At 39.6% G+C, this 23,683-nt stretch overlaps 3 protein-coding genes across 7 annotated transcripts; all 3 read right to left on the bottom strand.

Annotated features, from left to right (window-relative positions):
- Positions 1 to 515: 515 nt before the first annotated feature.
- rskrb (ribosomal protein S6 kinase related b) lies at positions 516 to 9,201 on the bottom strand. Its single transcript, XM_038709580.1, has 13 exons — positions 8,781 to 9,201; positions 7,128 to 7,418; positions 6,912 to 6,995; positions 6,490 to 6,558; positions 5,589 to 5,658; positions 4,570 to 4,677; positions 4,176 to 4,216; positions 3,356 to 3,383; positions 3,003 to 3,092; positions 2,750 to 2,838; positions 2,345 to 2,455; positions 2,105 to 2,218; positions 516 to 1,992 (listed from the first exon to the last, which is right to left on the bottom strand). Exons 1-13 carry the CDS (start codon positions 8,808 to 8,810, stop codon positions 1,756 to 1,758), a joined length of 1,362 nt encoding a protein of 453 aa, XP_038565508.1. The 5' UTR covers positions 8,811 to 9,201; the 3' UTR covers positions 516 to 1,755.
- A 372-nt stretch (positions 9,202 to 9,573) lies between these two features.
- On the bottom strand, positions 9,574 to 16,417 carry cct8 (chaperonin containing TCP1, subunit 8 (theta)). Of its 3 annotated transcripts, none has more exons than XM_038708791.1 (16): positions 16,358 to 16,417; positions 15,732 to 15,822; positions 15,534 to 15,613; positions 15,284 to 15,433; positions 14,941 to 15,121; positions 14,761 to 14,822; positions 14,535 to 14,672; positions 13,913 to 14,091; positions 13,269 to 13,335; positions 13,090 to 13,177; positions 12,885 to 13,000; positions 12,548 to 12,619; positions 12,245 to 12,409; positions 11,864 to 11,983; positions 10,868 to 11,007; positions 9,574 to 9,862 (listed from the first exon to the last, which is right to left on the bottom strand). In XM_038708791.1, exons 1-15 carry the CDS (start codon positions 16,415 to 16,417, stop codon positions 10,900 to 10,902), a joined length of 1,677 nt encoding a protein of 558 aa, XP_038564719.1. In that variant the 3' UTR covers positions 9,574 to 9,862; positions 10,868 to 10,899. The 3 variants fall into 3 exon arrangements, with proteins under 3 accessions (XP_038564719.1, XP_038564717.1, XP_038564720.1); XM_038708789.1 differs by having other exon boundaries at positions 10,872 to 11,007; XM_038708792.1 differs by lacking the exon at positions 10,868 to 11,007.
- A 1,513-nt stretch (positions 16,418 to 17,930) lies between these two features.
- Positions 17,931 to 23,468, bottom strand: LOC119895911. 3 transcript variants are annotated; one of them, XM_038709326.1, is made up of 6 exons: positions 23,335 to 23,468; positions 22,104 to 22,430; positions 21,672 to 21,976; positions 21,461 to 21,556; positions 20,747 to 20,785; positions 18,806 to 18,935 (listed from the first exon to the last, which is right to left on the bottom strand). In XM_038709326.1, the coding sequence occupies exons 2-5, from the start codon at positions 22,410 to 22,412 to the stop codon at positions 20,755 to 20,757; spliced, it is 741 nt and encodes a 246-aa protein (XP_038565254.1). In that variant the 5' UTR covers positions 22,413 to 22,430; positions 23,335 to 23,468; the 3' UTR covers positions 18,806 to 18,935; positions 20,747 to 20,754. The 3 variants fall into 3 exon arrangements, with proteins under 3 accessions (XP_038565252.1, XP_038565253.1, XP_038565254.1); XM_038709324.1 differs by lacking the exon at positions 20,747 to 20,785 and having other exon boundaries at positions 17,931 to 18,935; positions 23,335 to 23,467; XM_038709325.1 differs by lacking the exon at positions 20,747 to 20,785 and having other exon boundaries at positions 17,931 to 18,935; positions 22,104 to 22,426; positions 23,335 to 23,398.
- Positions 23,469 to 23,683: the final 215 nt, after the last annotated feature.

Here is a 23,683-nt window from a genome sequence, read left to right as displayed (position 1 = left end):
ACAAGTGCTTAGATAATGTATGCATGGATGTGGGATTGCTGATGCATTAATATGTACACAGGATTTCAGTGTCAATGGTGAAAGTAATTTTAACTATTTTATACACTGTTGAGTATGTTGATTTATAGGATTTCTACAGTATTAATTTGTCAAGTAACTATAGCTGTCCAATTAATGTAGTGGAGTAAAAAGTACAATACTTTCCTCTGAAACATAGTAAAGTAGAAGTATACATCATCGTGAAAGGGAAACATTTAAGTAAAGTACCTCAAACTTGTACATGAGTACAATACACACTTAAGTAAATGTCCACTGCCTGATACTGAACAAAATGTAATTTCTTAACCAATCATAGGCATGCTATGTTTCTACAGACACAATGTGGCGTAACTGATGTGGAGCAATGATGATTTTCTGTTCACTGACTGATATGTTGAAAACTATTTCACTTCTCCTTGTCTCTGTCACTCTTTCTTCAAGCCATCTCACAAAGGCAAAACATCCAAATCAGCAGATCGCTGTGTAGTAAGAGTTTATTATTCCAACTGTGCTATACCGTAATTACAAAAATACATTGTAACATAACATATAACATCAAATAGCATCCAAAATTTTTATATAAACTTTATAAAGAGGAATTCATAAATAAGCAATTTTGTGAAGAAGAAAAAAAATCAAGCTCAGGATCACACATGTGAGGCATTCTGGGTACACATCAACAATATAATTTAATGATCAGGTAGATGCATGATGGTGCGATTAGTGGCTAGGGTTATGGCAGCCTTGGACAATAGAAAAAGCCCTGTATCTATCAAAATGTTAACTGGAGGTAAACAGTACTGTTGGTCATTCAACCCTTACAGTCCCAGCTCAGATATGGACAGCTGGGTGCCATCTCAGAGTCAAAATCAAGGCTGACTTGGAAAAACCAGAGTGCTCCCCTGAGTCGCAGGTTATAAATGAGTCAAACTAAAGCAGACATTGAAGGTGAACATGTCTTAATCTGAGGTTGTGACGCTTGCACGACTTTTACATAGTATAGGAGGAGAGACGATTCTGCTGCTAGAGAATTTAGGCAGTAAAGGTCAACTTTGGGAAAGGTTATATCACAGCATTGATAAAGGTACAGAGTAGGTTTTATAGTAAAGATCACAGCATGACCACTCAGAAAGAGTTTTTTTCAACCAATTCTGCCAAAATAATCATGCAACTTGAAAACAAAGGCAGAAGCTCAGAAATACACTGATTTTGTTGAAGGGGTCTGGTTGAAAAAAAAAAAAAAGGATTTTGGTGCATTGTCTTCAATCAGCATGACTTTTCCATATGGGGTGAATCTGATAGCAGTCAAACATTATGTGTTAACAGGGCAACCATGACCAGTCACTGAATGATTGAAAATATATAGACAAAAGTGCAATCTTTCTTGCACAACTGTTGAGCAAATGCTGTCGACTTAAAAAAGTGCTCATTGGAAAAAGGCAAACAAGTAGAAAAAGGAACAAATAGTGTCCAGTAATATGACAAAAATCCTCCATAAAACTCAACACAAGTAGGAAAGTGGTGTTTTTTACTCAAATGAATCATTTTCTTCTAAACTAAAAATCCTATTAAATCATATGTAGCTATTGTGGCTTTTACGACATAAGACATTTTAGAAGGCGCACCACACCTGAGGGTGAATAACTGTGCAGAAATACATACATGTAGGCCTTTACCTTAAGTGTGTAAGTAACCATACTGTAACTCAAAGTCCTGTCACACAAACACTTCTCTGCGTGGGCCTTTTTCCTGAGCAGGCTGCAGTGGGCTTGTCGGGCCAGGGAGCGGTGCAGCTGTGTGAGTTTGTGTGCTGGTGTCCAGCTGTGTGTCCGGTGTGGCGGGAGGGCTGAGGAACGAGTCGTAGTCGAAGCCTTTGAGAGGCTGCAAGGACAAAGTGAGGCCTCGTCGAGCTTTGGCGGCTCGGTCCGGTCTCTCTCTCAGCTCCAGAATCACCTGGACAGGAAAAAACAAACACTTCACTTTGCTTGCATATTGAACATTTCTTCAACAAGTTGACTCATGTTTGAAAAACTAAACTGACTACATCCAGGCATTCGTCAGTTACCTCCACAGGGTGGCGCTGAAGTAGGGCGAGGTCAAATGTTGTCCCATGGAAGAAGGTTTGGCGTTTGAAACGCTCAAGGGTCTTCAAGCGGCGGGAGGGGGTCTTGCACAAAAGCTGGACAGAAAAACGTGTGTAGGTCAAGATATGACATCAAACTAACCAATCTGAGCAGTTAGTGGATATTGATGCATGTAGTAAAATACGACCTATAGATTTGAGTGTTTTGTAGTAAATAATTACCTCGGTTATTAACAAGGCCAGTGGGGGGCTGAAGCTGAGGGGAATTTCATAGGGAAAAGTCCTCACTTTCCTCAGCATACTGCAGTGGTCTGGTTCTGGAGGCACGGGGAACTGAGGAAGTTTGTGTTACATGAAGAGAGATAATTCAGGGTGTTTCAATTTTCAGAAAGTCACATTTTAGACATCTACATGGTAAAACATGAGGCTTCTAGTGACTAGATTTAATTAATTAATAATAATTAAACAAAACTGTAAAATTACCCCATGAAGAAAGCATCAAATGCATCTTACACAATCTTTGTTTACAGCTAAATTCAAGCTCAGCTACGTCACTGAAAGTATAAATGTGAGTAATATCTGCTAATCTTGCAAGACGTACTGAGCCTACTGGCAACAACACCTCACCTTCCCAGTAACCAATGAGAAAAGCAGAATTCCCAGCGACCACCAATCAGCTGCATGGTTGTAGGGTCCGCCACTCAGCACCTCTGGGGCTGCAGAGCAGACAGAGCACATTATACTATTATATTTGTACATTAATATATTAACTTCTTCGCATAATAGATTAAAATAATGCATATAATGTTTGTCTGTAAATATGCGTCATCAGATCTGATGGACTTAACTACAGAAGTGTATGTGGAAGAAAATTTCTCACCCATATATTGGATGGTTCCACAAATGGTAAACGCTCTTCCTCCTCTCTCCAGGCGACGGGACAAACCAAAGTCAGCTAAGCGGAGGTGTCCTAGAATAGACCATTGTCTCAACATCATGATGAATCTCTAGATTAAGATTCTTCCTACTGATGCAGTTGCAACTAGTGAAAAATATTTAAATACTCCCACCATAATCTGATCTCATTAGTGAATGTAATTGGATTTTAGTTCTAACACATGTACTGCTTGTGTTGATGTGTATTTGCTGACAGCTGTGCACAGTCAGGATGCTCTCTGGAAGGTTCTGTGCTTCTGTGCTATGCTGCTCTCTGCTGGGGATTTATTTACTCACCATTGTCTGTAAGCAGGATATTCTCCATCTACAAAAAAAGTGCCACATAAACTGAATTAGACACCCATCCATATTTACCAATGTACTAAATTAACTATATTAAGAAAACCTCAGATTTTTTTATTCTCATTGTTAAATAATTCTACACAAAAGTTTGGACATTTTAATAGTAAAAAAAGAAAAGCCTCTAACAGAAAACTTTTACAACTAAAACTGCAAATAGCTTGTCAGGAAATGCACATCATGTACAACAGGAATTGCTTTACTTTAATGGGAACACAAGAATACGTCAATTGACTCACTAACAAACAGTAATTAATGTGTGCTGGCAGATACAGGAAAGATTTTATGTTAATGAATAGCTCCACTCTGAAGCAGCATTATCTACTCTGGACTGGTAGAAAGAAATGGCTAATCTCTACCACCATTTATTGTTTAGTAATATAAAAATAGAAATAATAGAAATTGGTAGTACTTATTTTCTTTCTGCTGCTATTTAGTGCACAATTTATTTTATTGTTACTCATAAACATGTGTTAGCTGAGATGTGGATGATTGATGTTTAGCATTTGGGTTTGAATCTATGTTACTGAATGAAGTCTTTCATAATTTCTGATGTTTGATTTATAGTGCTGTCTTGTAATCTCATGCTGGATGGGCCCAAATATGTGACAAGACAAAACTTCAGTGTTTAGCAAGGGCTGATGTTATCTACAATATTTGTTATAAAGAAATACATTTGTTTATATTTTGTACCATTAATCAGAATAAACAGCCTGTCAATTTGGTCGCAAACTAGTGAATTACCTCCCTCTCTTACCTTCACGTCTCTGTGGATGATCCCAAAGTCATGGAGAAAGCCTGTGAAAAAAACAATTATGAAGAACAAAAACAAAAGACTCAACCACAGAACAAAATTTTTTTCAAATGCCTCACTCTGTCTTGCTTCTGGTTTATCATTTAACCATGCCACTGCACTGTTGCTGTGGGAGATCCTTTGAGATCTTATCTCATTTTAATTAGACCTCTTTTTATAATTACATATAATTAAACACTGCTAGCAATGGAAACTTACCTGCAGACATCTCTGATCTAATTAAGATATTTGAGGAGAAAGGTGAAGGTCTATAATATGTATGATAATATATGAATATGATAATAAAAAAATGTAAGTAGGTTGAACCATTTCTGTTAGTATTACGTAGCGTACTCACCAAGTGCACATCCCAGCTCTGCTGCAAACACTCGTATTGTGTCCTCCGTGAAGCAGCCAATCATCTGCCAGTAGGTATACAGGTCTCCTGTGCTGCAGTAGTCACACACTGTGGGAGCAGGGAAAGCATTACAAACATGCCTCTGTCATGTTTTTTTTTTTTTTGTATTATTGTTTTTGGGGTATTATTGTCTTTACACTTGTTAAAGCACTTTGTAACTTGTTTTTGAAAAGTGCTCTACAAATAAAGATTATTATTATTATTATTATTATTATTATTATTATGTAGCGGGAAGAGTGAGGGGTAGTGAAGGTCAGTGGGATGTGGAACACACACTGATGAAAGAAATTAGGAATGAGGAGTGAGGACAGTGTAAAACTAGTTTCCTCTGCAAAACCAAACGGAGAACAAGTCAACAATCTTTTTCTGCAGATAAAGGCCTCAAGGAGTCTCACTATATAATACAGGAGGATGGTTGTATATAGTCTTGATTTGTTTCAAATATGCACCATATCTACATTTATGGCTTAATGATTCAGTGATGATTCACTGTTTGAGCAAGCAGGGGCGAGCTCTCTTTTGAATGTTGCACGTGTGCTCTTGTTGAGCTGCAGCAGCATTCAACATCTGTTCCCCGGGCTAACGCTCTCTTTTCACAGGGGGTGGGGAACCAAACAATCTGGGTCACACTTTCTGAGTCAGTGGCTGATTTGGGGGGGAAAAGGGTAAATGCTCAGGAGGAGAGGAAAGGAGAGCACAGCAGATACAGGATGCACAGGCAGTGGTAGATGGGGTTTGCTGGGTTGTAGGGGTTCAGGTTTAATTCTGAGGGCGAAAAATAAATAAAATAAAAAGACTAAATTGAAGTCTCTGTGTTCATCATATTCTAGGTGTTGGGCTGGGGATTGTGGGAGAGTTTGGGCAGGGCTACCAGTGTTGAGGTGAGAAAAGGTAGAGTGAAGGGTTTTTGGGGTAGTAGATCTGGGTTGGATTGGGTCACTGGTCTCTGGCTGACTCACTAATGTAGAGGTGGCGCTGAGTCTGCCAGCAGTCCTGGAGGTCATGGACAAATGGATGGCGAACCTGACGCTGCGGGCAAAGGTCCAAGATCAATCTGAAAAATCTCATTTTTGGCCATTGATCAAAGAGACTTTGATTCATACTTTTATACTCTCTGGGTGCAAATAGTTTTCTGAGATACTGACCTCACTCACAACTTCAGTAACTTCAGGTCTTGTTGGTTAAAGACTCAAAATTGTTTGGAATTAGACATGAAACTGGTTAAAATTAGACATCACAGAAGTAGTTCCGCCTCCTCAGACCGATTACAGTGTGTCCCATAAGATATCACACAAGGTCTGGATACATTCACTGCATCTTACGTCCATTTTATTTATACTGTAATATGAATACATCCCGTCAACACTGGCAATTACTACTCAAAAATGTATAATAATGCATCATCTGTATCCAGATATTTTATGTTTGTTTTCACAATGTTTCTACATTAAATATTTGATTTTGATGTTATCTGTGCATACAGTTCAAGACTGAAAGGCAGTTAAAGAGACAGCCTCGATGTACTTCTCTCCTGATACTGAAAAATACTGATATTAATCCATTTATTTCCACCCTTCTGTGATAGGTTGAACATAAAATGTCACTGTTTTTCTTTTTTACAGCTTAATAGGGTTATATTTTTATTCTTATTTTATTCCTTATTTTGTTTTTACTTAGAATACCATTAAGTCAATAATATAATCATAAACACATATCCATTGCAAGTATGCAAAATATTGCTTATTGCATGAAAAGTGGCTCAGGACTGCACTTACTACTTCCAAGTGCATTTAAAGACATATAAGACTTCCAATATCTGTAAACTTACAGTGATTTCAAAGGCCTGTTCTTTATACCCACCTGGACTATAACTTCTTCTTTTGACTGCTCCAAGACCCCGAGTCTTAGAATCTCGGATTTAGGTATAACCTGTTGGCCGACAAAAATACTGAGATGAAATAAGAGTGTGCAGGACTGTAAAGATTTTTACATGCTTGACATACATTGGTGTGTATGTTAAAGCCTCAATGACTCCAGGTAAAATGACAAGTCCTGACTTGAGGGTAATTTTACCTTTAAAAAATACTTTTTAGCGATGCATCAAGTTTTGCCTGCATTTATATATTATATATTATTTTACTTTCATGTTTACAGGCCAACAAATAGTCAAATGGCATACTAAGCAAAGACAGTATTAAGTCACAACCAGCCAATAAACTGGCTGTTCATTCATGGCTTTGATCACTCAAACCACAGTTAAAATGTGAGATTCAGGCACTCACTTTGACAGCATATGTTTTCTGTTTGGTCTTGTCCTTAACTTTTAGAATGGGTCCAAATGAACCTTTGGCGATGTAACTCAACACCTGGTGGAGCAAAATAACAGAGACAGAGAAAGAGAGAGAAGCGAAAAGGTAAAAATAGTACATGTATTCTGCATTATCCAATCATATCAAGCTTTACACATTATTGGCATCTATGTTGTAATTGAAATATACCTGAAAGTGTTCGTGCCCAGGCACACTTTTGTGGGGGAATTCAGGCAGGAACATGGTAATGAACCCCGGCAGGCTCCATTCTGCTCTCAGCTTGTCTGGGCCAACTCCCGCCAACCTCAGGACGTGCTCTGGGATGTCGGGGGCTTTGCCTTGGAGCATTCGACGCTGGCCCAGACGCAGGGCAGGTGGGGCCAGGCGACACAGGCCTGCTGGGATAGACAGACCCATGCTGGATAGGAAGCCACGCCATCCAGATGAGAAATCCTCATCCTCCTGCCCTTCAGCGTGCCTCTGTAGGGGAGACAGGAAGAAGAGAAGTTTACGGCTCTGTGGAGTTACCCTGATTATGCATCATGACAGTGAACATTTGAACTCACTGGCATTTCTGTATGTTTCAACCAACGTCTACAGCCTAAAGCTGACAAACACTGATAATCCGGGGACTTTTCACCGGACACTGTGTTTCACGCAAGAGCAAGTAACACATATCGAGGTAGGCGTGCACTGCTAAAAGCAACATTCTTCTCTTTCTTGACCTTTTGGGAATTCAACTCATGAGCCAACAATGCTGTATGAACAATGCAGGACAAAGGGAGGCTTTTAAAACACATGTATCCCCCTGTTTAACCAGGGGAAGTTACCTAAGCATTGCTTCATATACACACACTGGGGAGCTGCTCAGTGCAAACTCATCTCTTCTGCTGTTGGATTACAGTATGTTTCCAGCTCTTTAGCTCCACATATGCAGTATTCTCTATGAAAGACAATTTCTGAATCACTTATTTTCCACCAATCTGCATTGTCCAAATCTACTTCAGTGACTGATTTCCTTCGCCTCTCAGAATTACCTGTGGCTGCAAGAACTAATATACAAACTACAATCTGTTCTTCTAGAAATAATTTACCACTGCATGGTTGTTGTCTACATTAGCAAAATGATCAGTCTAACTTACACCAGAGGTTATGGATGTCAGGGTAGTATGCTGCTATCAACCCCCATCCTGGTGATTTTGTGAACTTGTGCAGTTGTGCAAACCCCCTAAAATACACCAGGTTTCACTCAAAACCATCCCTGCTCTCATTTGTGATTAATAAGAGGGCAAAACAATGCTCGGTCTACATCTGATCTGCAGTCACTCTCTCACAGAGCCCCTCTCCCCTGCACAGCAGATCAGATGCTCTGTGGTGCAAGATGTGTGTAATCAACCATGCAGGATGTTATTATCATCCGAGCCAAATTAGGGGACATATATAGTCACTCAGCAGAAACAACTGCCATCAATGCGACATGCGCGTGACATCTGACAAAAGACTCAGCAACGTTAGGATTTAATTTGGACAGTATGTGATAATAAAAGTACCAATAGATTTTTAGATGTCAATACCGGAAGCTTGTCGATATGCCTTCAAAGTAAAAGCATAGCTATTACAAGTACCTTGGAAGACAACAGAAAATGTTTTAAGGGATATTATAAAGTGTAATGTTAATTAACTACGCAATGTGATTACACTTTAGTTCATATGCCGCTAAAGGATACGTTAAAACGCTGCCATCCAGGTCTGACCCATCGTTACCACCTGGGGATTTCGGGAACCCCCCTCCCTTGCCTAAGTGCGTCACACCTTAGCAAACAGGAATTTCACTCCACTCACCTTCCTGTTTTTACTGCCGTCGGCCCCCATCAGTGTGACAGCAGGACATCTGTTCGGTGCGACACCTGCTCCTCATCCAGGCACTTCACGGTCGCCTATCCAGACTTTCATGCACAACACACAGACTAATTTGTGGTTTCAAGAAGCGAATTAATACTGCACAGCAAAAATGTGCGGTTTATCAGGCTCTCCGGTGCAAAACGTGACAGATATGGCGACATAAAAACAAGTTAATCCCGAGTATGGGCAACGTCAGCGCAAATCCGCCCACATATTTGCCATCCAATGAGACTGCAACCTGGTGGAGTTGAGCTCCCCCTGCTGCCCTCTAATCACAGCCACAGACATCAATCCTATAAATCACGCAGCAGTAACACCATGAATTCTGTGGCACCTTGTGATGCATCTTCAATCGACCTCTCCATTCAATTCTTCCGTTCACTTGTTCTAAAAATAAAACCAGTGCATGCATAATTTCTGCTGCCTCAACACCATATTAAGAGCAAACACCACAGGGCACTGAAAGGTGAAGTCATGCATTTTGTGGCATACAAAGCAAAAAGGTGCAACTTAACAGGATGGGGTCAACTGACAGGAAATGTCCAAAACTGGACCAACGGCACCAACCCCACCCTAACGTTAATTTGTCTAAAGAATTGAATGACTATAAAACTCAAAGATAAAAAAAATTCTAATCTGTGACTTAACCAATATCTCCAGCAATGCGAACTGCCAACACAAAGCATTACAATTACCGAACGTGGCTGAGTAAAACAGAATCCAAAGCAAGACATGACAGCGAAAGTGCCTTTTATTTGGGACTGAGAACACACAAAAAAAGCAAACAGTGCCATCCGTACATTTTACTTTCACATATTTACCAATGTATGGTCATTTCTATGAAATAACCCAAACAGTTGAGCTTTAAATAAACTAGAAAAAAAGGATTTTGTGAATGCATGTGGTAGCGGTCAGGGTTAAAAAGGAGCATCCGCTGGACAGCATCAGACTTAATCGTCCTCATCGAAGTCCTTTTTGCCCTGGGGAGGTTTGGGTCCCCCTGCTGGTTTGGCCATGATGATCTGAAAGGAGAAAAGGTAGCGTTCAGTCAGTCATGTCAGTCCTCAATCAAGAGAAGTGAGATCAACGCAGCAGGCTGTGGGGCAATGAGGCAAGTTATCAACTTTGACACTCAAACATGCCTGTTTGAGTGTAACTAAATGAACTGCTTGAAGAATGTAACACCATGAACTATGTGTCAGTTTAGGTGCCATTAGGTTTTTTCCCCCTTTTCAGCAATTTCAACTGAAATATTTGCCACAGCACAAATACAAACACAGAAAAAAAACAAACTGTGCCCAAAATTATTTGCCGAAACTTTCAAATAATGACATATTTTCAAAGTAAAATAGTTGATTTAAATATCTCAGATACCAAGGAGGGCCATTTATGGTTATTAAGTATTCATGACCTCATACAGCGATAGAGGCTGTAAGAAGGAAAAATGCAATGAATGCTTTTTAAAAAATAAGATTAAATGGCCACGAGAAATAGACTGGTTTGGGATTTTCTTGAAGGTGGTGTAAATAAACTGAGACTTCTATATGGAAGTGAGGGAGTAAGCTGAGATCCAGAGACTTGTACAATGGCTTCAAAGTCATTGGAGTACATCTTATTAGGAAAATGACCTTCACACAACAAATCCACTTCAACCTCTGGAGCCCTGCATCTCATTTACATGGTCCCTTTATATACACAGTTATGTTCCATGCACCATTTTGTTTTTATTCTTCACTTGCCTGAGGACATCCACTACAATGAGAAGAGGGCATGCAGCATGCTACCAAACAACACGTATCGGTTTTGTGCAGGTTTAGACTTAGTGACACACCTGAGTGTGATTTAATCCCATTAGACTATCTGCTTCAGCTTTACAACATTTCTCTGCAGTGAGTTGTGTATCACACCCAGTATTAGTAGTGACAGGCAAAAGAACAAAACATTTCACAACTTCAGTGTCCCGTGAGCGAGTGAGTACATCCAAGTGAGTTTTCTGAGTCAAAAAACACACACATTCCAGGACCTACTGACAGAGAGGGTGTGTGTGTGTGTGTGCCCTCTAGTGGTGAGTTTCAAAATTATCAGGCGCTTCGTCCCAATCGTCCTTGTCCCAATGGCCTCTCTGCTTGGGAGCCTTGGGTCCCCCTGCAGCCTTAGCCATGATGATCTGCATCATATATACACACACACAAACGTTAACTACCCGGATTCTATTCATTCACATAGTCCCCCATAACACAGCACCTGCTGAATTTAACAAGAACATTAGCTTTATAACAAATTTAAAAAAACACTGCCTTGTGTGTATGAACCTGATGAGAAAGAGGAAATGTTAAACCCAGATGTTTCATTAAGACAAAAAAAAAAAAGTTTTGAATGTAAAGACCAGATTTGATGTGTTGTACCTGAATCTGCTACACGCCACAGATTTCAGCTCAAAAAGTTAAAACACTCGAGGTAAATTAAAATGATCATGATTTTAGAATAAATTATCCAATTTATCAATGATGAAGAAAAAAAATAGCAAAGCAAAATACAGCTAATCATTTCTGTCTGCAGATTGATGGGAAGGCTTTGAGCAGAGTTCCACAGGCAGGGAGAGAAAGTCTGAAAGTAGGAGACGGATGCTTTGTTTTTGTTTTCTCTTCTCATAAAATTTGTTGAAGAAAAACACAAGGTACAATGTGAAGGCATTGAGACAACGCTCCACTTCTTGAATTCATACGCCAAAAGAAATAGGGAGCAGCTTATCACTTATCAGGTCATAACTGCTTCTTAAGCTGACTTAATCAGACATTAAGTTCAGTGAAAGACAAAAACTTGAATTCAGGTTTAAGCTGGTTGGCATGCTAACTCGTCTTTGACATGACGTCAGAACTGTTTAAAATTTTAAATTCTTGCCATATCTTACACATTGTACCTTCAAAAGCATTCAATGTGCATGAATTGGAATTTGCACATAACCTATTTCCTTCTTTGTGGCTACCTTTGCGTCACGAGTATTTATGTGTTTGAGTACACACCTGATCAACTCTCAGTACTGTGATGGCAGCGTTGGTGGCCAGTTTGATGCCCCAGTGTTTTACCAGGTAAGGCTCCACAATGCCACATTCAAGCATGTCCTTCACAGCGGGGCCTTCTCCCTAAAGACAACATCAAAAAAACAAACAAAAGAATTTAATGGGTTGCTCTGTATTCAGGAAAACCGAAAACTAAAATTAATTTTTGTACTTGCACCCATTTGAACTATAATAGCCACAAACGTAACATAATAAAAGGCCACATATCAGAATGTTAAATGCCATTAAGTACTGTATTTAAAATGTATTTTACATTTCAGACTGACAACACTCCAATGAAATCATAATCAAGTCATTAAGTTAATCTCATGTTCACATACACACCTCAATGTCAAAGCCTATGTTTTTGTTTCCCTCATGATGTGCAGAGTAGAGTTTAGAGATGAGCTCACTCCCCTTCACACCAGAGTTCTCTGCCAGCGCACGGGGCAAAGCCTCGAAGGCTTCAGCAAACTTTTTAATGGCATACTGATCCAGACCTGGGCAGGACTACAGAGAGGGGGTAAATAAATAAATAAATAAATTAATGTGTCTGCAGAAGGTGAAACAGTAAAGAAAAAAGGGCAACACCAAGAGGCATTAGTCTGAACCTGGTGCACTTCAGTTAATGTACTCAAATCTACATACCTCTCCATATGAGGTGAGCTGTTTGGCCAGCTCAATTTCAGTGGCTCCTGCTCCAGGTACCAGTCGTTTGTCCTATACATGGAGAATTAGACACAAACTGTAAGGTTGTGCGGGTCAAACAGTAGATTAAAGAGTTGCACTTAAATACTAAGACTCTGCAGGCATTAGCAATGTGGCATATTTCTCTTCTCTGCGAACAAAAAATACCATTTTTTGACAGATTTTTAATTTAGATTTTTTTTTTTTATTATTATTATTTTTTTACCACAGCTGCAAAAAAAAAAAAAAAAAAAAAAAAAAAAAAATAATCCTACAGTGAAGTATTATGTCGACTTACCCTGACCAGAACCTTGAAGGTGTTGACTCCATCATCTATAGCCCTTTCAATGTCATCCATCAGGTTGTCAGTGGAACCTCTTATCACCACCGTTGAGATGGCACCGTCCTCTTTCTCTGTTCAATCAAGACCGAACATGTTAAGCCTAAAACTCAAGACGGAGCAAAGACCATGTTTAAAATGAAGACTCATAAGAGTGATTTACCATGTTTGAAGACCACCACCTGAGTGTCCCCCACCTCTGTCAGGTACACACTGTCACAGTGACCCATCTCCTCTGGAGTTGGCGCCGTCTAGGGAAGCAGAAATGAATCATCATACATGATGTAATGGTCCCTTTTATTATGGTTCAAATACCTGATCTGAATGAAACATGACACTCACCATCCTGGGCAGTGCTACAGCTCCCACAGTCTTGCATAACCTCCTGAGGTCCCACTTTGAGTTAAGCCTAATGGGGAAGAGGAGAATTTAGGGCTGGGATGTACACAGTACACACCACAATAGTAATAATTCTGTAGATTATTATTATTATTAGATATCATGTGTGTATTGACACATTTTTTGTAAAAAAAAAAAAAAAAAATACACATGATAATGACAGTTATATTTGATAATAACCCCAGACGTTTATTATGAGGAAAGATGAAAGACATCACACTGGTGGTGGTTTTAATCAAATAATCTTATAATATTTTTTTTTCCAGCACTGGAAGGAACATTACTGTATGTATTTTGCATACTGAAATCTGTCTCTCTTTTTGATGACAAATCTTTTATTTAAAAAGGTATACGGAAAATGACATCCATTGTAAATCATCCATCCATGTAAAACCTGCACATTTACCATACTATCCTGAACTAATGTCAGTCACATAAGGTGGAGGTATGCGTGTAGGTCACTTTGCAACAACAACGCCAATACCACTAATAGCCCTCTCTCATGTTAGCCCATTTAGATCACACTATGTGCTTTTGGTAATTACTATCTCTGATCACTTGATAATTGATAACACTTAATTTCTTACCTGACCACCATGAGCTGGTACTTGTTGGCGTAGTGCAGCGCCATGTCAGCCACTTTTCCTCCAGTTACCACCACGTTGGCACCAGCCTCCTTGATGGCCTTCACCTGAGCCTCCATCATATCCTCCTCTCCCTTACTGAAGTCCATGAGCTCCTGTGCGTTATTTATCAGCACTGTGCCCTACGCGATAGATAAGTCTATTGTTAGCACCAAGATCGGTACCTTCACATAACTTTACAAAGCCCAGACAACAGGCCCTTTTCACAGCAGACATTTTGACTTGTCATAGTAGGAAAAGCACAGGCGTTACTATTAACATTAATAACGGATCCACGTTTTTCAAAACATCCCAGTAACTGAAACAGAAAAAAACCCTAAAACACTTTCACTTTTCTAAATTTGACATTTTCCTGAATAGTAGTTAACAAATGTAGCCTTAATAAAATGTCACAATCTTTTCTGCAATTACAAAATTACCACTTGTGTCTCTTCTCTTTGGAGAGGTGAAAAAGATTCAGAACTTTTAGCCCATTATTTTAGGCCAAATGTGAAATGTGTCATATTTAAAACTGACCCAAAATTAATAGGAGATTGAAAAAAAATAAATAAAAAACACACATTACCTTGGTCTCTGTCACGGTGCAGTCAAAAGGGCAGGAGAAGACAGCGATCTTGGCATCTTTAACTGATGTGATGTCACCCTCTGCCTCCTTCTTAAAAACCATGCCATGCAGCATGGAGGATGATGTCACCCCACAACCCTGAAAACACCACAGACATTAACTTAGAGGCAAACAACACTCACACACAAAGAGAGGCAAAACATATTCAGATGATAATGCTACTCACCAAAATCTTGCATACTCTGACGTTATCAACATTAAAATTGCCAGACTGTGGGAAGATGGACACTGTAGCACAAACCGGTAAAGAAAAGAAAGTCAGAGAAATTAAAAATGAATACTAACAAATTATGTTTGACAGCTGTTTGCCCTAGGCTGGTATCAGCTGTCTGGATTGCTGACTCACCACAGGCCTGTGCGATGAGGTTGGCGAGGAAGTCTTCGTGGCCGTACTGTTTACTGATGACTGCCGTACGGATGAGAGATGTCGCCTCTTTAACATCATGAAGGTTGTTGGCTGAGGAACATACGCAGTCTGGCAGGATCTCCAGAGCCTTTTTACATGCTTTGTCATAGCCTTCAATCACCTGCGGCAGAGAGGAAAGGAGACACTGAGCAACTGCAGTGATTCACTTCTTTGGGATGCTAAAATGTATGTACAGGACATTTGTGTTGTTTTTCCACAAGTGTAACGCTTACTCAAGTTTCAATAAGAAAATTATGACAATCAGTGACTACAATTTGTTTACCTCTGACACAGAAAGACCCATCCTGAGCAGCTCTTCAGCCAGCTCCAGCAGAGCTCCAGCGAACACCAGGACAAAATTTGTACCGTCTCCAACCTCCTGCTCTTGCATGTGGGAGGCCATCACGATCATTTTGGCTGCTGGGTGCTGCACCTATAAAACAAAGTGTTGTTCACAAAAACTGTTAAATTGACTCCTTTATAAATAATTTCCTGTACACAGTGTGTTGCACAAGAAATTAAGGTTTCCTCACCTCCAACTCTCTGAGAATTGTTGCGGCGTCATTGGTGACAAACAGCTTCTCCAAGTGGTTGATGACCATCTTGTTCATACCTGAAAAGTGACAATGTCACCATTTAGCCAGCACTAATTTTGTAATGAGAGGTAGAAACACAAACAAGACAAGACTTACAAATACAAATCTCTCTTAGTGTAGGAGGTGACTGCTTACCGTTTGGTCCATAAGCGGTGCGTGTTGTCTGAGAAAGCTCCTTACAGGCTCTGATGTTACGATAGACTGCCTCTTCAAGCCCTGAATAGTGCTGCATCAGAGAATAAAATAATAACACGTGACTTTACAAGAGAGGTGCATTACATTGGTACTCCAAATACTACTACTGTCAAATAACTAATGGGAAACAAACAGTATAAAAAGAATTTAATGGAAACGGGGGTGTAATGATTATTTTAGACAATAATGTAGGCAAACGATAAACGTAAGAGTTGAATTAAACTAAGCTAACCCAAAACAGGAAGCATCAGCATCAATGAGCAGCCACGGACAAAGCCTCGGCTCTGACAGTTAACTAAGGGTGTGACTGCTAGTTAACACTGCAGTCATATACAGCATGTTTACGTGCTAGAAAGAGCAGTGAAAAAACGCAGAAACTAGCCTTAAGTCTATCACAACAGCCCCGGGTCCAGCAGTAGCTCGGAGCGGCCTGGCTGCCTTCTAGAAATCTCCCACATGACAGTGAATGAGTGTGCTAACTCCGGGGCTAACGCTAGCTAGCATGCTAGTTCACAAGCAAACACTCAAAACTACCCAACTACTCCAAAACACTGACTAAACCTTACCTTGGCGCCATCCTTCAACATCTGGGCAAAGCCCGGCGCTTTGGGTACATGGAGAGCCATTTTCCGATGTTTATCTGCCCCGGTATCCTAGAGAAGGTAGCCGCGGCGTGGGTTCAGCTCTGGGTACAAAGCCGGAGAGACCGAGGAGGAGCGATTTCAGCAAGGCGTGGAGCGGAGGACGGGTAACAACAAGGGACAAAACTGAGCGATTCTCATTTCACCTGCTGCGTCACGTCACGATTGTTGCCTTTATGGGTTATATGGTTATACATAAAGATAGGCAATCGTAACATTCAGCAAATAGTGCCTCCTTACTAATAAAGTAAAGGAGCTCCTGCTAGCCACTTTTGTCGCAGACTTAATGGAGACAAAACTCAATGGAGACTTAACGTGTTAATAGTTTATTCTGTGAATTGTAACCAGAGACAATAATACACCTGTTCTGGCAATGTCCTCTCTCTAGCAGATTCTGGAAAGATTTGTCTCAATATATTATTGGTAACACTGACTCTGAATTTTCTCTTTGTTGGAAAAATCTACTTTTGTTTGTTTGGCTTTCACAATAACAGTAACATAAACAGAAAGAATTATTCCTAATGAATCTTTTGATCGTTTCATATCCACAAAGCCAACTTTAATCAGTCCAAACCTTTATTTATAGACTTTGAAAAGGAATCTGAGCACTGCATTAATAACATTTCTGATTCCAAAAATAAGAAAGCTATGAAAACGCTTCATTTGTTCTTTGTTTAAAACTCTCTCTGGCTCTGTTCATGTCGTCTGTATTTGTTTTAACGACTATTGGTTGTCCGTGTTCATTGTCTTTGCTAATAAAGTAGGCCTATATAAAAAAGTATAATATGGCTATATATCCCCCACCAAAAATCTTTTCTTTATTTATTTGTAAAATCATTTAAAATCAGGAAAGATAAATTATCTATAAAATATAGTAATAAAATTATCAAAAGTAAAAGACCTCATTATGCGGCATAGTCACACAGTCAGTCACAGTCACAGTCAGTTCGATTATATATCACTGGATTAGGCATTAAGAAGCATTTACAACTTTTAAGATACTCACTCCGTCCTCCATAACTGTGTCGCTATTTTCATATTACCATTCATGTACCTTTTTGAAAAACATTTTCAGTCGTTGCTCAGTTTAAAAGTTATGTGGAGCCATAAGCACGAGTGGTCAATGTATCTATTGGAATTCAAATAATTGACCAACATCGGAACAACCAGACAAACTCGAAAAAAGCAAATAATAGCCTATACAATCCCACCCAATGACATTTTTTCACCCACTGTCAACTACACTTGACTCATGTTTGGATTATTCTATGAAATATTGCAATTGCATAAAAAGTGAATTGTATGTGCTGAGGATCTGGTTCAAACCAGTATACGTATTATGGACATACATACTGAATATTACAACAATAACCTCCCACATCATTTAATTTGAAAGAATGCCTGCATTGTCTCAAACAGGAAGCTATTATTTTGTTACAGCAGCCCAAATTACAATTACCATGTGTTGCAATAGTGACATTAAAGACAAGGCTTCTGGATTGTTTAAACTAACAGGGTTTATTTTATTTTTTCACATTTAGGCACAATGTCCCCCCTTCGCTCATTACTACAGATAAGGGGGTACTAATACATGGAAATGGACAGTCACTACACTAATAATCTGCTGGATATTGCTTTATAACATCATCATTGTTGTCATCAGGTAATGAGTCGTTACATCTTCACCCCATCACATTATCAAATGATTTGTGTGTACAGTATTGGTGCATGAGTCATCCACAGGCCATTAAGAAAGATATGAAAATCCCATTCAAATCCTGCCTAAGCTACATATAAAAAAGTCCCCTTTTATAGAAAATACACTTTACAATTTGGCATTATCAAATGACATTTAAAAACTCATAACAAATGTTAGTTAATTTATTGCATACATATAAAATAGAGGATAATGGATCTTCCTCCGTCAGTAAATTTAGTGTTAATTATGCAGATACAATTTTGGTCGTATGCAGCTTCTCTTTTAAAAATAAATTTCAGCAACTAGCAAAAAGACTATGCAGAGAGTAAGAAAACAAACTACAATATTAGTATTTTGAAAATGTATCAAAGACATTTGGTTGTAGCAGCAATGACAGGTGCATACACCACAATACAAAACCCCCTTTGGTAGCTACAATGAGGATAGTTTACCCACAGCTAGCTAACCTAAGACGTGTAAACACACAAGAAATATTTGGACACAGTACATATAGAAAAGAAGACAAGCTGCCATGTCCCAGTGTCATGACAACACTACATGTAAATGTAACATTGATACCTCAATAATGATAAATGTTAAACATGGTTACAAGAGGTCCTGTGTTTTACACACGTGTATGTAATTCAGTTGGGTTTGCGAATAGTGTTCACAGCTGTGTGAGCCCAACCTCCCACTGTGTTTGAGAGGTCCGTGGCTCTACGTGTGAGGTTTGAGCGGCTGAGTTTACCGCTGGGGTCCAACTTTCTCATCATCGCTCCTCCAGAATGTTCTTTTGTACTGGTTCTGCAGACAGAGGGAGAGACCGAGACAGAGAGAGACACATTTACTGCAGAAAGCTTTAAAAGAGGGAGAGCGAAAGTGTCCATGAGCAGCATCGACTCGGCATTAATGCCAAAGACAAATGGAAAAGAGGGACAAATTAATCATTGATTTACTTCTCTCCTCTTTATAGGTGCATCTACAAAATTGAACTGTTTAAATTGTTTACTCTCTTGTTTGTCTGTGGTTGTTATTATTAATGTTATGGTCCTATCAGGAGACTTATGATATTTTTCTCAACGAGAAACAATATTTTTAAGATTTATCAAACATCAATGTGATTTATGAACTTGAATATCACACTTTTAGATTTTTAGGTTATTTCTGAGACTGAGAGACACCATGGTATGTAGAAAGTATTTAAAAGATAGTTTTGGTATTGTTAAACCTGGGCCCTATTTCCACATATTTTGCAGTCGAAGGTTTTACTTACTAGTCTTTTCGACACCAAATTATGAGAAAATAGGGACCTAAAAGTACTTACACTACCTTTAAAGAACTGATAAGGGGACAGAGGACAAGTCAGTATCTAAAACAAAGGGAAGTAAAGGAAGAAGGAAGTGTGAGTCTGCTAGAGAAGAGTAGGGATGTCCCGATCCGATCTCAAAGATCTGAGTCAAGGCCAACCAAGGCATTTTATAAATGATCGGTATCGACTTTAATGAGCACGAACCTACGTTACAGAGAGCACAGTTTGTGTCAGGACACAGCTAAAATGTCTACAGTATGGAAATATTTTAAATTGGAAAACGAAAGTAGTCCAACAGCCACTTTTAATGTCTGCAATATGAGCATTTCACGAGGCGGTAGTAACCGAACTGCGTTCAGTACTACCAATTTGATATAGCACCTAAACAATAAACATCTAATGTAATAAAGCAAGTTTACTCAGGTAAAGGCTGCACCGAAACAACACACACACACACACACGAGGATACTTTATGTTCAAGTAAAGCTACCACTTTTAAGTGGAATTGAGATCATTTCTGTTCATTTTTTAGTTTTACTGAATGCTGGACTAAGCGGAACTGTGATTATTATTTGTTGTGACTGTGAATTATTTGTTGTGACTGTGAATGTTAACCTATTACATCACTTGAAAGTGGAACTGTGATTATATTACTCATTTGAGTGTTCTAGTTTTACTACTACAATGCTGCAATAAGTGGAATTGATAAGAGCCATTTTCTTTATAAAGACATCTTTTAGTTTGTTTACTTAGTAGTTGTTTAAGTTAGTTTGTTAAAAAACAAACAAATGAAAACCCAATGCTGCAATAATTGGAATGGTAATAAGAGCCATATAAAAAAACATCATTTGTTTACTTGTTATTTTGTAAAAAAAAAAAAAAATTAAAATTAACATTTAAGAAGAGCTTGGTTGTTGGCATTTTTTTGAGCTATTCAATAGTCAAGCATATATTGGATGGATTTTAATAACTAATGTACTTGATCAGGGCTTGATATCTGCAGACACTCATTATTAAATGATTTGGGGCAAAAAATACTTGATCAGGACATCCCTAAAGAAGAACATCTTTTGCTTGGACAGTGAGTTATTCATCAGTCATAAAGTAGCAGCTTTTCATTAAGGACAAACCAAGACTCTCACAATTTCATTTACACAGCACTCCATGCATCAAAATATGGGCACCAGCTAGCTCTGCCATGCGCTTTCATGTCACAAAATTAGTTACACTCAATTAGTTACACATAGCATACGTTTTCACAACTCATCTGGTTTCGGAAGCATCATTTTGTGATATTTGGATTTACCTTCTTCCCTACTCCGCAATTAGAGAATAGTTGAACCGCCTGTTGTAGGAGGAAAACAAACTCTTGTTTAAATTACCAAAGTACAAGCTGTTCATACAGTGAAGAGAGCAGTTGGCTGCATGTAATGCACACCGATAAAAGACAAGGTCTTTGTGCATCTGTTCTTTTCACAGTCTATCTCACTCCTTGTGGGCCGGTCCAGACCATGATTCAACATTTTGAATGTCAACACAGGAAGTGATGCAAACATACTCCAAGTGCTCTCAAGTGCATTTTTGTCATTTCATCTGGCTCCAATTCCCACACCCATACTCTCTCCCCTTACTGTGTCCCCCTCATCCAAATACCAGAAACACAGACCCAGTTTCAAACTGACCCGGGAAGAATGTGAGTCGGGGGAGGGGAAGGAGGTCTGGGGCCCCTCAAGCTGCGCTGCAGCCTGAGATTCTTTGGGTGGGAGGGTGAGGTCGGCCTGCGCCTATGGTCTCCTCCAAGCAGAATTCATATAACTAAAAGGAAATGGCCCGATTGACTGCTTCCTCAAACACACACAACACTCTGATTCGCCTACAGCATACACATGCTTTCAAAAGTATTTCATTGGTCTTCCACCCAATATTCATTTACAGCTAGAAGAAAAACCCCAAACAATAAAACACTATTTACCAGACACCAAGTGATCAATATATTTAATTCAAAATAAAGATGCTTTACCTGTTGTCTCTGCTAATAATGTTTTCAAAGGCCTTGGACAGATGTTTGAGCCTCTTGAGTCCACTGGATACTGACTCCAAATCTCTGTCAAACTTTCTGTTACAGCAGAGAAACAAACACTTAAATGAAAGTAGAAAACAAAGGTAAAAAAACTGTATCACAAATCCAACTGTGTAGGTGGTTCTAAAGCTCTGAATGATGGAAGACTCACAGCCTCTGGTTCTGTGTGTTGGGGGAGGCAAAGGGACTTCGTAATGCAGCCATGCGGACCAGCTGCCTCCTTCCGCCTCCTGTTTTCACCCCCCGTACACCAGCTTCAGGGGTCCTTCTTCCTCTAGACCCTGGGGTACGCCCAGGTGTGGCTGCTGATCTAGGGGTGCGCCTGGGTGTTGCTCGGCCAGGCGTACGTCTTGGGGTGCGAGAAGTTGACGCACCGCCCTCTTCCCCATCACATGTCCGACCCGGGGTCACTACCAAACACTCTTCACGTGAAAACTCTCTGGTCCTTTGCAGACTCTGGGTAAAACGACACAAGGGAAGGAAGAGATGATGACGAGGGGACACATCATCACTTGTACATTTTCATAAACAAAATCCCTTGGCACCTAGACCCCACCAAAGTATACCAAACCAATCCATCTACCTGATAAACTCCACTGATGGAGTTCCGAGCACTGCGAGTGAGTTTGCGGACTGTGTTGGGGTTTGGTTGCTTCTTCGGGGGTTCCCAAGTTGGATTCTCTGGGAGGGAGTTGGTTTGGACAGAACGTAGCGGGAGCCGCTTTCGCAAAGACATCCGCAAAGAGTTGAGTGAAGACGAGGAGCGAAGCTTGCGGAAACGGTTGGGTGCTTCTGGGGAGCTCTCAACCCCATCAGACTCATCCAGGACTGTATGTGCCCGCCAGACTCCCACCACAGCTCTACCAACTCCATCCATCACTGAAGACGCCATGCTGACTGTGCTTTCTTGCTAGACAGATTAACAGAGCAGCAGAGTATGTATAATTATAATTAAAGTATTTTTAATAGCAAGTGCTTTACACAGGTGCAAGGCCAATGACTCCAGATTTCAGTGAGACTGCAGCAGATAATTAGTCTGCACCAATTTAAACTATGGTTAATCATTTGAGTCATTTATCAAGCAAATCATTTCTCAAATGTCACGACTTGCTACTTTTCTCTATTTATATGATTGCACATTTAATGTGTCTGAGTTTTGTACTTTTGTTGAAAACATCACATTCAGCTCAAACACATTTTATAAATCCATTTCAGTGATGACACGATCAATTTAAAAAACATTAATGTTAGTCTTTGGTAATAATAGATTAGTCATTAGTGTAGAAGTAAAAAAAAAAGAGAATTTAAGTTTTTAAAACTACTTCACAATAACGTTACTGACCAAAAAAGTGAAAATGTTTATAAACAAAGGGCAATGAAGGCGAATATGACCCGTAACAACCTGCACAATGAGGCGGCAGTTGGTCGTGTTAGTGAAAGTCTCGTGGCTATTGTTTGATAAGGATTTCTTGCTTTGCAGTCTGCCCTGCCTTGTTTTAACTTCTTACTAACGCTATGGCTTCAACACAGCCAGAGGAGCGATAGCAGCGATTTATCACAGTTAACAGTTAAGTTACAGCTTCACACTCTTAACAATGAAACGTCTTCAAGTAATGATAGCCATTAACAAACAACAAAAAGAGGGCTGTGCTCGCAAAGGCGCCGATTGTTTATCTGCAATGAGTAACGTTAACGTTACAGCGTCAGCTAACGTTAGCATACCGCATTCACACCAAATGAAGTCTAATGTTGCGTTGAATAAATTTGAAAAGACGAAAGGACACCAGCTATCCAACCGTCTACCGCTGGCTTACCTGGAAGTATAGCTGTGTCTGTCCTCTGTGCTTTCGCTGCCTGCTTCTGTCGTTTCTTTCTTTCACTGTTTGAATTTGGCGGTGGACCGCAGACCGCAGGCTAATACCACGCCCTTCACGCAAAGCTCCCTAAATAACGTAAGACGTTAAGTCGTGGCGTGCACAGTTGATCGGGATGACGTAAATGCCTCGGATCAGCCTCGGATGCGCTACCACCGGTGGACATTGAAATATAATATTTAATTTTTATTGAAACAAAAACCTGATACCATTACAAAACTTCTATGTCTGTCCTATTTGAATAAATGGTATTTGGGAATAAATGTGATTTTATAATTTACAAGACGTA

The sequence above is a fragment of the Micropterus salmoides genome, unplaced genomic scaffold (genome assembly GCF_014851395.1).
Source record: "Micropterus salmoides isolate LMB-PRFRI ecotype aquatic unplaced genomic scaffold, ASM1485139v1 Ms_hic_scaffold_9, whole genome shotgun sequence".
Taxonomy (NCBI): Eukaryota; Metazoa; Chordata; class Actinopteri; order Centrarchiformes; family Centrarchidae; genus Micropterus; species Micropterus salmoides.
This window is presented reverse-complemented; position numbering and strand designations above follow the sequence as displayed.